This window comes from Mus caroli, unplaced genomic scaffold, assembly GCF_978045245.1.
Source record: "Mus caroli unplaced genomic scaffold, Mus_caroli_1 scaffold_13, whole genome shotgun sequence".
Taxonomy (NCBI): Eukaryota; Metazoa; Chordata; class Mammalia; order Rodentia; family Muridae; genus Mus; species Mus caroli.
The window spans coordinates 61763700-61777567 of record NW_028227268.1 but is presented as its reverse complement, the minus strand read 5'-3'; the positions used below and the strand labels follow the sequence as shown (position 1 = coordinate 61777567).

Below are 13868 nucleotides of genomic sequence, written 5' to 3'. Positions count from 1 at the left end.
TTGATCTTTTATAAAGCGAGTAATAACTTGTATTTCATAGTTATCCTTAACGGTTTATAATAAGTTAGTTTTCATAAGACTAGGACTTTGCATTACATCCGTGTTGGGTTCTGCCTTAAAATAATAATTTACAACAGAAGCTCTTCTAGTATCAAAGTAAAACTTTTATTTCATAAACACAGTGGGTAAGGAGACTGGGAACCTTCCTGATCCTTGCACAATGTTCCACTATAAAATGTAACAGTTTTCTGGGTGAGTCAGTTTCCCAAAACAGCTAAAGTTTAAAAACAGTAGCAAACGCAAGGTTGGACATAGCCTTGAGTCAGACTCCATCAGCCTGAACAGATCTTAGGTAAAGAGAATCATATTTTTCAAGCCAGTGATTTTCAACTTTTTTCAATGCAGTAACCCTATAAAACTTTTTTTTTTTAACGTTTTGGTCACTTCAACCATAAAAATTGTTCTAGTTGCTATTTTACACCTGTAATTTTGCAATCATATTGTGACATTGGCAATCGCAATGTAACTATCTGACTTGCAGACAGACCACCCTAGGCTATCCCTGTAAAAAGGTCTTTTGTTCCCCAAAGGGTCACGGCCCTTAGGTTGAGAAACTGTTCCAAGTCATCTGTTATCCTGCTTAAGGTCATTCTTATTGTCTCATCAGATAAGAATTCCTCCGTCTTCAGTTAGCTGTGGCCATAACTTTTTAGCCTTCTATTTGTTAAGATTACATATTAATAGAGACATTATCATAAAATACCTTATAAACTGTAAAATGTGCCATAGCCTTATAAGCTTAAATATTTTTAAAGCTGCTTTTTTTTTAATATCCAGGTTTTTATTTTTCTGTAAACTTCTAAAACTTCTTTGAGAGGTTTAAAATGTCTTAACTATGTGTTTTTGCAATATCAAAGGAAAGCACCTTTCATAAGAGTGAAGACACAGAGAACAAGCATAATATTTAGAAGGCAAAACTAAGCTCTTATAGTGCAAATCATTTATATCTCTAAAATCAATAGTGAATGGGTCGCTCTCACAAGGGACGGCCGTTAGCCAGGTATATTCTTCATATGAAAACATGGACGTGCAGTTATAATACCTCATTAAACAAACATTTTTAAATAAACTTGCTTTTAAAGACAGGACAGGAATTATACAAAAATCTTATCCTAATTTAAAAGCATCTTTGGGGTTCTGTTGTCTCCTTGGTTGGCTCCTACCATGTGGTTGCCCTTAGTCAAAATGGCGCTGAAGTCAGACGACTTTCATCTTCCCTTAGCAAAGATGTCTGCTAGCCCCACGGCTGCTCTTAGGCAAGATGGCAGTGAAGCCATGACTCTGCCTTTCCTAACCCTAGCAAAGACGACGACGGCCACAGCCACGTGTTGTTTATATCCCAGAATGGAGTCACACCTTATGGGTTTCTAAAAATTACCTAAGCACACACTTTCAAGTACCAACCCTGAGTAACAAGTTTTAAGTTAATTCTGTTACAGATATCACAGATTTTTAACCATACCCCCAATAACTTACATGCTAATAATCCCTTTAGTTTCTGACCTGGACATAGACTTAAAAACATGCCTGGGTCTGAAAAAGGATGAGCCATAACCCAATTCCAGAGCTAACTCTTAATAAAGTAGTTCAGAACAAAACAACATTTAAGCTCACACATTATTATTTGAATAAACAAACAGGCAGTGCCCAGCTGTAACAGATGCAGCTGAACAATTATCAAGATACACAGAACACAATGAACTCATACATTCATGGGAAACCAGCCAGTAAACAAGCATGCAGCAGTCATTGTGCGCTTATTACACACATAAAATAAACAGACCGAACTGTTACTCCTTCCAGTGCTGGAACTTCAGGGGCAGAGCGCCTCCATTTTCACAGGGATAGTGGTGTCTTGGTGGGATTGGCTGCTGGATCAGTTTTTAAAATCCTGCAGAACTCTGGGGTTTTCAAAGCTGCCCACTGGTCCCAAGCATTATATTTTGTGACTCTCATCCCCAAAAGCTGTTTGTTTAGGAGTAAACTTTTCATCAGAGATCCTGTGGCCCAGCCTCGATGTCAGCTAGACCTGGGCAGGAGGGAGGGCTGTGCAGGGGGCACCTGCTTGTGATTCAGTCCCAAATCAAAACACACACAGATACACCAGACACAGGAGCCAAAGCAACAATAGAAAAATGAGACAGTGACATTTAATAACTGGAGTTCCCTGCTTCTAAAGTCCCCCTCCCATGGTCCTTTTTGTTCACCACCAAAGTGCCAGGCTTCTCCAAGCACAAAACTTTTAAAAATTATAACTTTGGGTCTCAGTCTCACCAAGGGGGTTCCAGGACACAAAACTCCCAATTAACCAGAAATAGAAATAACCAATGGGCTGTGGGAAGCTTCCCTAAGCCCTAGATGAAGGATTAGTGGGTGGGCTCCGCACTGAGTCTTTATCACCAGATAGGGTATCCCAAAACCAGAGAATCTAGAAACCAGAAAGACAATTGCCATGGAAAACTATCCAAAAAGGCTGTTTTCCTTTGAACGTAACCATTCATCTCTGGAGTCTGCAAAGTAGTAAGTACTTCCTGAAGACCTTCGGTCAGCTGGGTTAGCTATCCCATGGTGTGTGCACCCCTGAGTAGGTTCACTCGAGGATTATGGAGTGAAGGGAGAATTTGGGGTGGAGTTATCTTGCTGGGACCTCCATATGTTTATCCTGAGATTCACTGGAGAAAAACCAATTGCACCATTTTGGGCCAAATCTAGACCAAGTTTATTAAATATTAAATACTGTCCAAGAGATGGACTTTGGTCAGGACCATTCCCTGGAATTTCCCAGCCAAAATGGTCCTGAGTCACATGTTGCAGGGGTTTATAAGGACATTGTACTTCTCCACTAGGCTTTATTTTCCAAGATCTACAACTCCCAGCATTCTAGAAAGTTACCTGGTCCTTGGCCAGGTGGGGCTTACAGGTTAGTTTAGGGCATTACACTGGCCCTGGTGGCATGATCAAGGGAGAGCTGGTGGGCTGACCAATTCAGCTACAACCCAGGCCCTGATCTAGGACTTTGAGTTGGCCCACCCCAACATCTACCCCATCAATGAACTGCTAGATCACTTGAAGGGGCTGGTCCTGCAGATCCAAAGCTGCAGGATCTCCATGACAACACAGTATCTGAGAGGAGTCCTTGTAAGGATCCAGTATAGCAGAAGCCAGAGGCCTCAAACCAGACCATGGTAATTAACATTTACAAGCAAAGCTGTCCAGGCAAAAGTATATACTGTGTGACACACTACAGCTTTCACAGTGAGATGGGTTTTCTTTTTCCATTTTATTTTTTTATATTTTGTTTTCTTAACAGTAGAGGAAGATTCTAAATACTAAATGGGAAATGCTAAAAAAGAACCGGCACGTTTCTGTGCTTGTGCGGGCAATGGCCAGCCTATTATTATCTTGTGGAGACTGACTCAGAACTTCAAAATCTCCACCCAGCTCACTAGGTTCCCACTGGTGGGTTGCTGCCACGCCAGCCCCGTGCTTCAATGCCCCCATGGCTTTTGTGGTGCACATCAGGTAAGCCCATGCTTTGCTGCTGTACCTTTCTCTCTGGAACCAGGTCGAGTCACTGAGAGAAGAAAAACACCACACAAACTTAGTTCAGAAACAATGGTAATCCAAAAGTTGGGTACAACAACTAAAATCCTAATCTTGTAAGCCTTATTAGATCTAAATCATCCAGAGGCGAATCCTGATGGATTTACCATTGAAACTGGGAGACACTAGTCTATCCCACTAGTCTATCACACTATCCCAGTCCAAAAAGACCCTATCTCTTACCTTCTCCTCTCTTCCCCTCTCCAACCTGGAAGTCCCTCTTACTCCCCCCCCCCCCCCCCCCCCCCCGTGATTGCCTCCTTTATTCACTAGGGGATTGGTTCACAAGAAGTCACCTGAGTGTGTGACTCATTCCTTGTCTGCAACCCCTCCCAGGAGAGCAGAATTAGCATCAAAATGCAAACAGCACCAGGCCCATGCACAACATCCCACCACCTCTTTATCTGTGAAACTATGTGGATGATATTGCTAAGTTTGACTCTGGACTTGAGGAAACAAACACTGCCACCCTTGAATTACATTTGTAGCGTTTTGAATTGTTGCTATGTTTTAGGAGCAGAAACGACTTTGGGCCTTTCACAAGTTGGAAGCTTAGCTTGGTAGGTTCTTCCACTGGGAGGAGAGGAAAGCAACCAGGGTTAGCAACCATTCTCCAGGGTGCCACGGATCCCTTTTTAGAACCTGTTGGGTTTCCTGGGGGTTATACAAAGAATGAAGGAGTGTGGCTTTGGGCATTTAGGCTTGTAGAGAGAATCTCTTGTGTACTGTGTGGAAGCATCACCTGTCAATAAAAACTGATGGCCAGTAAGCTGGGGAAGGATTAGAAGATGGGACACCTGGCACAGAGAGAGAGAGAGAGAGAGAGAGAGAGAGAGAGAGAGAGAGAGAGAGAGAGAGAGAGAGAGAGAGAGAGAGAGAGAGAGAGAAATTCTGGTAAGCAGCCAGGTGTGAGAGATTCGCCATGAGGACTCAAAGGAAGTCAGATGTATGAAATGGAGGAGAGGTAACCAGCCAAGTGGCACTGTATAAAAGAGTAAATAGTTAACTGAGTTATGAGCTGGCCAGAGAACAAGCCTAGTTTGAGGCAGAGGCATTTATTAATAAATAACAAGCCTCTGAGTTGTCATTCAGAAACTGGGGCACAGGTGGAAAAGTCCACAGGCTGCATTGAGTGGAAGCCATGATGGCTGTTAGTGCAGGTGATGTCACCAGACAACTGTCAGTGTAGTCCTCTTGGTGGACATTGTGATGCATCATGGTCACTGATTTGGAAGGCAGCCAGCTTCAGCTAGGTACAAAATCAGGGTCATGCTTAATAGTAATCATGTTATGAGCAGTGAAGAGACCCCTTTGTCATGGTTAAAATTAATTGAGGGTTTCTACCCACTTATGATCATTTAGTTCCCAAATAAAAGACAGAGAATTCTTTTTTAAAAATTTTTATTAGATATTTTATTTACTTTTTTTTTTTTTTGGTTTTTCGAGACAGGGTTTCTCTGTGTAGCCCTGGCTGTCCTGGAACTCACTCTGTAGACCAGGCTGGCCTTGAACTCAGAAATCCGCCTGCCTCTGCCTCCCGAGTGCTGGGATTAAAGGTGTGCGCCACCATGCCCGGCTATTTACATTTTAAATGTTATCCCCTTTCCTAGTTTCCCCTCCGAAAATCACCTCCCCTCTCCCCCTGCTCCCCAACCCACCCACTCCCATTCCTGGTCCTGGCACAGAGAACTCTTATATTCATAAGGAGCCTTAACAGCACTAGAGCTGGGCAGATATCAGCCCTCTATGGTATTTTGTCTACTTCCCTGTCAATAACCCCGAGTTATAACTTGCCATGTTTCACTGGAGCCACTCCTACTCTGACTGGCGGGCCCTCATGGCCATGTTCCCACGATCCATCTACCACGGCATCTTCTTCCTTTTTCCTCTCTCCTCGTCTCATGGTCTGTGTCTCAGACCCTAAACCTGGCAACCAAAACCCTGCCTCCCTCTCTTCTGCCTAACTACATCCTGTCAGCATCTTTATTTGACCAATAGTTTTAAATTAAGAAGTAAGGTTATATACATAGCAACAGAACAAATCTCAACACTCCTTCTCTCCAGATGGCATCGGGTGAGGGTCATGTGGGTAGATGGGCGGGATCTGTGTGAATGTTGTGTCATTTCCAGGCCAGCTGGAGAACCCTAGTGGAGGCATCAGTTTAGCTTTTCAAGCTAATATGAAATTACCGAAATGGGTCTAAGCCTCTACAAGGCTTACTATCAAATACCCTGAGAGCCCATGTCCCACCGTATAAAACTGTTTCTGTCTATGAACACTTTAACTTCATTCTGGAATGTGGAGAGTCCTGTAACTCCCCGCTCTACCTCCACAGGTAAGGCCAATTATCTCCACACAGATTCAAAGGGTCAGACATAGTTCCTTCAAAGGTGGAATATCTCAGAGGTAAATCCAGACACAGAAAATGTTAGTGTTTTCTAGGGGTTGGGAGAAAGAGGCTTGGCCACCATCTTGATAAACTGGGGGTGTCTTTGTAGGTGATGAAAGGCTTTGCAACTTGGCAAGGCTATAACTTCACACTTGTACTGAATGCTGCTGAGGGCCACGCTAACAAGTGGCCTAAATTTACCTCGAAATATTTTATCCTATTCCGTAAGGTGGTTATATTTCCTATCGTCGCTTTGCTGGAGTAAGCCATTTCCCCATAAACTCACTGTTTATTATGGATTTCTTTATCAGCTTTTCAGAGAGGGCTGATGATCCTGGGTTGTCTTCTTCTCCTCAAGAGAGAATCAAATAAGCAAGAGGGAGTGCTGGCTGCCTAGCAGGTGCAGTAGCATTTGCTGAAAACTGTGTGTTAAAGGCTTACTCCCCAGTGCAGGGCTAGGGGAGACCGTGGAGCCTTTAGGAGGTGGGGCCTAGTGGGAGGTTATCCAGTCACTGGGGTCCTGGCCACTAATGGGACTGTGTGAGCCCAGCCTCTTTCTTTTCCCTCGGCTCCAGGTCATAAAGGGAGCTTCTTTTGCTGCTCCAACACAGACTCCCCAAGACAACACTGCAGCTGACCCTGGGCTGAAGCTTCCTAAGCAAATTAAATGTTGTTTCTTTAGCTACTTGTGGAACCATGAAAGGCAGCCTGTTTTCTGGTTGAGCTAGGATTAAACCCCAGAGACCCAGCAGGTGTTCCTGCAAGGAAGGAAAGGTGTTTGTGACACCCCCAGACACCAGGCTCCTGACAGGAGGCCCCAGCTCCATGATTTTGTGGCCATCAGTAACATAGGGCAATGACCCAAGCTCCTGGTATTCTGTCTGGACTCCACCCCCACAGTTACCTGACAACAGCAAGGTAGGCCTGGCCTACTAAAAAAGGGGCTGCTTGCCCCCTCCTCTCTCTCTTACTCTCTTGCCTCTCTTTCTTACCCCCTTGCTCCCCCTCTCTCTGCATTCCCTTCTCCCTCTCTCCATTTGTTTATGGCCTGCCTCTACTTCTCTACTCTCTCCCTCTTTCTGCCTTTCTCTGCCTCTACTACCCTCTTAGCTCCCCTCCCCTAACCTCAGACCTGCTCTGAGAAAAGGGGGTACAGTTTCACTCCTCACAACTCTCTGCCATGACAATAAATGCCTTAAAACCATGGACTGCCTCTTTTCATGGGGATCCTCCAAGCCAGAACAATAGAGCAGGTCTTCCTCTAAAGAGCTGCACCTAATCTCACGCAGGAGACCCTGTGTTCCCAGTCACAGTTTCCACCAAGCCAAGCAACCCACTGAGCAAGCCAAGGACTCTCCTCCCTGTGGGACCCAGCTGGAGTGCTTTCCTCCCGCCGCCCTTTTCCCTTTGGCCGCCAGCTAGAGCCAGCCCTGCGGGCCCCTACTCCATTCTCAGCTCTTCAGTGACATTAAGTGGTGTCTGAGGTGTCCAAGAGCTAAGACCTGCCATCCCTGTCCCCAGCCTCCACGCAGCCCAGAGACCAGCTAGCTGAACACCTGCAGTTCCCAGGGAACCTCAGACCGCACCCCCTCACCCCGGGAGTGGGGTCCTATGGCTTTGTCTTTGTCTGTGATGGCAGCATGGGGTGTGCACAGTCAAACTTCCTGGCCCAGGGATGCAGGACCCCATTCTAATTCACATCTACTGACCACTCTGGGTGAAAGGTAGTCATGGAGGCCGAGTAACACTGTGGGCTTTGCACCCCCACCCCTGGGCAACTTGGGGAATGCCTGGTATTTTTTTGTTGTCTTAGTATATAACTTTTTAAAACTTTTATCTTAGATTTGACCACATTTTCTAGAGTAGGCTATAAAAATAGCTTTCCTGGAAAGTGGAACCAAACCAAAGCATTGTGGGAGCCAACGATAAATAAATAAATAAATAAATAAATAAATAAATAAATAAATAAAATATGCATTTCTAATTAATAAGAAATTTGCCATGAAATTTTCTTTAAAGGTAAGAACCTAAAAGTTACCTTTTTTTTTTTTTTTTTTTTTGGTTTTTCGAGACAGGGTTTCTCTGTATAGCCCTGGCTGTCCTGGAGCTCACTTTGTAGACCAGGCTGGCCTCGAACTCAGAAATCCGCCTGCCTCTGCCTCCCGAGTGCTGGGATTAAAGGCGTGCGCCACCACGCCCGGCTAAAAGTTACCTTTTTATGATAACCTTCTGTTCCCAAATATTCTCAGCACACATTTTAGATCTTAGATATTTATTTTATCAATGCTTCTGTGACACAGTTCCCAGACAGAGCGAGAACAGGTACCTGATATTCAGCTCATGGCGAGAACGCAGCAGCAGAGGATGCTGGGGAGAGGAAAGCACACTCACAGTAGGGAAAGCCAAACCAACGCATTTGGAAATCATGATAAAGTCATTGGGGAAAAGCTTTCCTACCAGCAGAGCTTCTGGGGGTGGGAGCGAGCGCTCAGAGTGCTCAATGTTAGAGTTCTTGCCTAGCGTGCGCTGAGGTCCCCGGTTCCCTCCCCAGCACCCTCCCCCCACAATCTGGATAGCCATTTATTCATTTATCTGTTCATTCTCCCCCCCCCCCCATCTTAGTGCTGAACATCAAACAAGGGCCTTGCACACACTAGGCACATGTGCTGCTCCTTTCGTGACCTGCAGTACAACAGAAAGGGCCACAGGGCCATATAGAAGCTTAACCTAGGACGAGCTCACTGGCAGCCTTTCTACCCACAGTTGAGAGTGTGACAAACTCACAGCCATGCTCAGGATGTGGCACACAAGTATTACCAGTCCACAGACCGGGGACAGTCCTATCTTAGCCACGGTCATTGAAAACTCGCACCACAATTCCTGCTATGAGGACAGCAACAGAAACAGTCAGAGCCATCCCACGATAGAAAACAAGCTGTCTCCCCGTCAAGACCTCCCCAACAGTGGGCACTGCACACTGGCTGTTCTCTTCTACCACCAGCTGGCCGGTCTGGCTCTCTGGCCTGATGATATCAGGCAAAATCACTCCATCCGTAATTTCTCTTTCCAAGATGGGCAGATCTGTTTGAAGAGAGAAGTTGGGACATTCACTTTGTTATTGTGGTATTAAAAATCGACCCTCAATCATCAGCACTTTTTACATAAAAATTTTTATATTAAAAACACATTTTAATGGGAGAGTTCAGAGTTGATCTGAAAAATTATGGCTGAGAAAATTTTATTGTCTCAAGAACAGGAGCTCGTGAACTCAACCTCTCTGGCCAAACTACATTTCAGACTTCGTAAAGCAAAACTAGAACTGTAAAGTGAAGAGTCCATTACCTGCTGGGGTGGGTATCAACTCCTTGGTGCTTTTGAGCCCAGCTCGAACTTGTGCCTAAAAACAAGGCTACATGAGTAAATGAAGTGGGAGCCAAGCCAAGATGTAGCTTTTGTTAAAACTTCAACTTAAGGCTTGTGCTGAAAGTCTAGAATCTCAGAAACAGCTTTCTCTGGCCATGAAAAATGTCACATGATACTCTAAGAGACAATAATGCCAGAAAATGGCTGCTCTTGTCCCAATGCTCCTCTGGCAGCAATAATGGAAAAACAGGGTTTAACGTGTTTGCCCTTCTGCCTTTAGTGTCTCCAAACACAAATAAAAGGACCAAGATCTAAAGGTAAATGATACCACCATCTAAAACCTAGCTTACTGACCAAGTCAATATCTTTTTTTCCCCCTAAGAACTATTTATGTGTACAGGTGTTTTGTCTGCAAATGTATCTGAGGGCAATGTGCATGCAGTTCTCATGGAGGCCAGAAGATGACATTGGACCCCTGGAACTGCTGTTACAGGCAACTGTGAGCTACTGTGCAGTGCAGGTGCTGGGAACCAAAGAGGGGTTCTCTGGAAGAGCAGCCAGTTCTCTTAACCACTGAGCCATCTCTCCAGCCCCCTAGTCCATATTCCATATATTCTATTCTCACAACACATCAAGATGAGTTGAAGAAACACACAATCCATCACCACTAGGCAAAGCCAACGGAATCAGAAAAAGAAAAGGTGACGACCCAAACTCCTGAGCTCACCTCCTGTCTTTGTAAGAGTCCTTCCTCTTGGCCACCGACCCATCTTACATTCGGCCTCGCCACAATGAGATGAGCCCTCAGTCTCTGCCCACATACTCATGTGGGTCACCACCCCAGCCCAAGTGTCCCACAAATCACAAACACTTAACATAGTACTTCTTTGTAAGAACGGAACCAAATACATTTTTTAATTGAAGCCTTAAAAAAAGCTAATCAGCAGAAACTATTTTACATAAACACAAAAGTATTTTGAAGCCAATTCCTGTTTTCTTTGTTTTAAGCTGAGTCCTGTGGTCAGAGGACACCAGCCAACTCTAATTAAGAGGACCTATCTTCCTGTCCCCTTTCACCCTCCGCATAGTTACAGTTCACGATGCACTGTCTCAAAACTGATGGGATTTTTCTTTATCAACCTTATCAACCATGGATCAAGTATTGATGCATTTTACAGTGACACAGAGCCTGTTACCTGCTCTGCGACTCTGTTCCAGTTTGTCCTCAGGATGTAGATTAAATAGGAGAAGGCTTGGAAGAAGACACAGACTATCAGTCCAGCCCAGAGGCCTGCGGACACAAAATGAGCACCGGCAGTCAGTCAGTTCCAACTCCATGACCATTAAAGTTCATTCTCATTAACTCAGGATCAGTGGAGCAAAATTTCAGTTAAATTAACTTCTCAAAAATTTTGGATAAACACGGAGCTGAGAAGACTGAAGTCTGCCACTGATCTATCAGAGACACTGAAGGGATGAGATGGCAAGCAAGAAACCAAACAGGAAATGTCAAGAGCGGTAGGAATGTGGCAGACACTCTCTGGTCGCTGGTGAAAACCTGCAGTGAACTCTGAGTGAGTGGCCAGGTGTCTCTTGAGGTGAGAGCAGCGGAGAGTGAGGAACCAGCCTAGGGAAGGTCCAGGCCAGCAGTACAGACAGAGGCAGGAGGAGCCTGCTGCAAGAAGATGCCAGCATGGGAGCCCCACAGAGCAGTCACGTAGGAAATGACAAGGTAGGAGAAAGCAGAGGAGGACATGTAAGCCACAGGAGAAAACAGGAGTTACTGTTTATCCATAGTAATGGGGACCCATGAAAGGGGTTCAGACTGCTGTGCACATGGGTAGGTGTGAGAACTGGGATTTTCAACAGCTTGCTCTGAAGCCAAGCATGGTAGCTCATACCCACAATCCTTGCATTCAGGAGGCTGAAGCAGGAGGATAATGATTCAAGGCTACCCTGGGATTCATAGTAAGTTCCAAGCCAGTCTCGGATACAGACTGAAAATGTCAATAAATAATAAATAAAGGAAGGAAGGAAGAAGGGTAGAGGGAGGAAGAGGAAGTAGCTTGCTTGGAAGACATTCCTCCAACTGTTACATGAAAAATAAGGAAACCTGGGGAATACAGAGATGGCTCAGGGATTAAGAGCACTTCCTGGTTTTGCAGAAGACCCAGGTTTGGTTCCCAGTACCCACATGGTGGTTCACAACTATCTATAACTCCAGTTCCAAGAGATTCAGTACCCTCATTTGGCATCCACAAGCACTGTGCACACATACACTCAGGTACACACATATTAAATAAATAAACCTTAAAAAAAATTGAGACTCTAAGAGAGCCCCATGAAAAAAATACGTATAAGAAGGAACTATCAAAGTGGTTTTTTACATGTGGGTCAGTGATTTGCCTGAATGTAAGTGCAATGCCCAAAGAAGACAGAAGAGGGTGCTAAATCACTCTAGAGCTGGAGTTCCAGCAGTCCCTGCAGAGCAAGCTGTGCCAAGTTAAGATGCTCTGTAAGTTGGGACTAAATCTCCCAATTTGTTTGTCAGCAGTTTGCTAAGATTGATTCTTGCATCTGCTCCTGCAAAAACATTAAGAAGAAGCTAGAGTGAGCCCTACAGATGAGATGTAGACAGCAGGTCAGCGTAGTCCCTTAAATGTCATGATTGAGTTCCTAGGAACTGATCCTAAGGCAAGGTTCAGGAACGTATTAGTGGTGCACACGTGTTGGGTGATCCTCGAGCCATGTTTTGTAAGCAGGAGCCATTCAATGCCCACTCCCAGAGATGCAGTGCAGAGGTGGTACATAGCACATCTCCTCTGCCAGCTGTAATTTCATGCTTTGCAAAGAAATGGGAGAGGGAGATAATATTTGTTATATGATAAAGATGTGCTGTTTGGACACAAAATGTGAGGAGTGATTTCCATACATATCATCGCAGTCTTGAAGTTCTCTAATTAGATTTTTAAAGACAGTTCTGAGGACGTAGCCCAGGGTATCCTGCGTGGTGGGCATCCCCAGCCCCAACTGCACTATTTTTAATATGAAATAAAATTCATTGTTACTCGAAGAAATACATAGCAAATGAAATATATACACAAAACACATATACAACTTTTGACTTACTTTGCACAATTCTACATATTTTGAACCTCAATAAAACATTTCTAAGAATGATATAATTTATTCATGTAGACACAATAAAAGTCCAAGCAGAAGCTGAGACGGCCTCAGGAGCATAAACTTCTTTAAAATCCTAGGTTAAAACAGCTTCAAGGAAGACTTCTATACAAGTAAGTAATCCTCATCGTACTTAGCTTGCATTGGGGCATACAAAAAAAACTGAACCGATTTCATGAAGTAAGCAATGTATATGAACAATATTACTATCACCTCTGACAAGGGCTGAGAATGTGTCTCCGTGGTGGAACACCCACCTGGCTCATGCTAGGCCAACAGCTCAAGCACACACCCAGCCAAAATGCACATAAATAAAACTACAGTCAATGGCAAATTCACATAAAACAGTAATATAAAAATCTAGCAGTTCAATTAGTGTATCGCAGTCAGGATGACTATGAGGAAGACAATATCCCCCACCTTCATATTTCATCTAAGGTTAAAAATTACACCAAAAAAGCATTTGTCAATTCCTCAGACTTGTTTGTTAAAAAGAATCAATGAAATAGATTCTACAGTTAATTTTTAAATTTTTAAAATGTATTATTTATGTGTTATATGTGATTGTACATGTGATCTTGTGTATACATAGTTGTGTCTGTATGGTTATATGTTCATGATTATGTCTACACACAGTGGTGTGTATATGACTGTGTGCATGTATGATTCTGTGTTTATATGAGTGTGTGTATGTGACTGTGTGCAGGTATGATTCTGTGTGTATTTGAGTGTGTGTATGTGACTGTGTATATGAGTGTGCAGGTGTTTATGTGTGTGTGATTATGGATGGATGGTTGTGTGCATGATTGTGCACATATATATGATTGTGTGTGTGTAACTGTATATGGGTGTATGACACGTGTGTAAGAGTGTGGATACACCCACTATGAGGTCAGAGGACAACTTTTAGGGGCTGGTTTTCTCCTTTGACAATGGATTCCAGGGCCTGATGGGGTGATGAGATCATGGCAGATACTATTATCCACTAAGCCACCTCACCAGTCTTCTGCAGACGCTTCTTAAACATATCTTAAGCCATATGCACACAAGCACACTGCAGCCCCCAATCCACTGCGCCCTTTAGTGGAGAAACACTAGGAGCAGGAGCGCCAGGAAGTCATGAAAACCTGTAATCCCACAGTCACCTCCAGGGCTTGTTGCTGCTACAGCAGGCACCATGCAGGAATGCCTCTCTCGCCATCAGAGAGCTCTCCAGTCAACTGCTTTACATCTCAATCGACCTATTTTCCTGCAACAGTGAGATCTGGG

General features: G+C 44.2%; 1 protein-coding gene across 1 annotated transcript in view; it reads right to left on the bottom strand.

Moving 5' to 3' along the window:
* Positions 1-8322: 8322 nt before the first annotated feature.
* The window catches only part of LOC110305160 (multidrug and toxin extrusion protein 2), a 36741-nt gene continuing 31195 nt past the window's right edge, over positions 8323-13868 (bottom strand). Inside the window, exons 15-17 of the mRNA XM_021176965.2 lie at positions 10613-10707; positions 9396-9450; positions 8323-9134 (exon numbers count right to left, since the gene is read on the bottom strand). Coding sequence (XP_021032624.1) covers positions 8899-9134; positions 9396-9450; positions 10613-10707 — 386 coding nt within the window. The 3' untranslated portion in view covers positions 8323-8898. The remainder of the gene's footprint in view (positions 9135-9395; positions 9451-10612; positions 10708-13868) is intronic.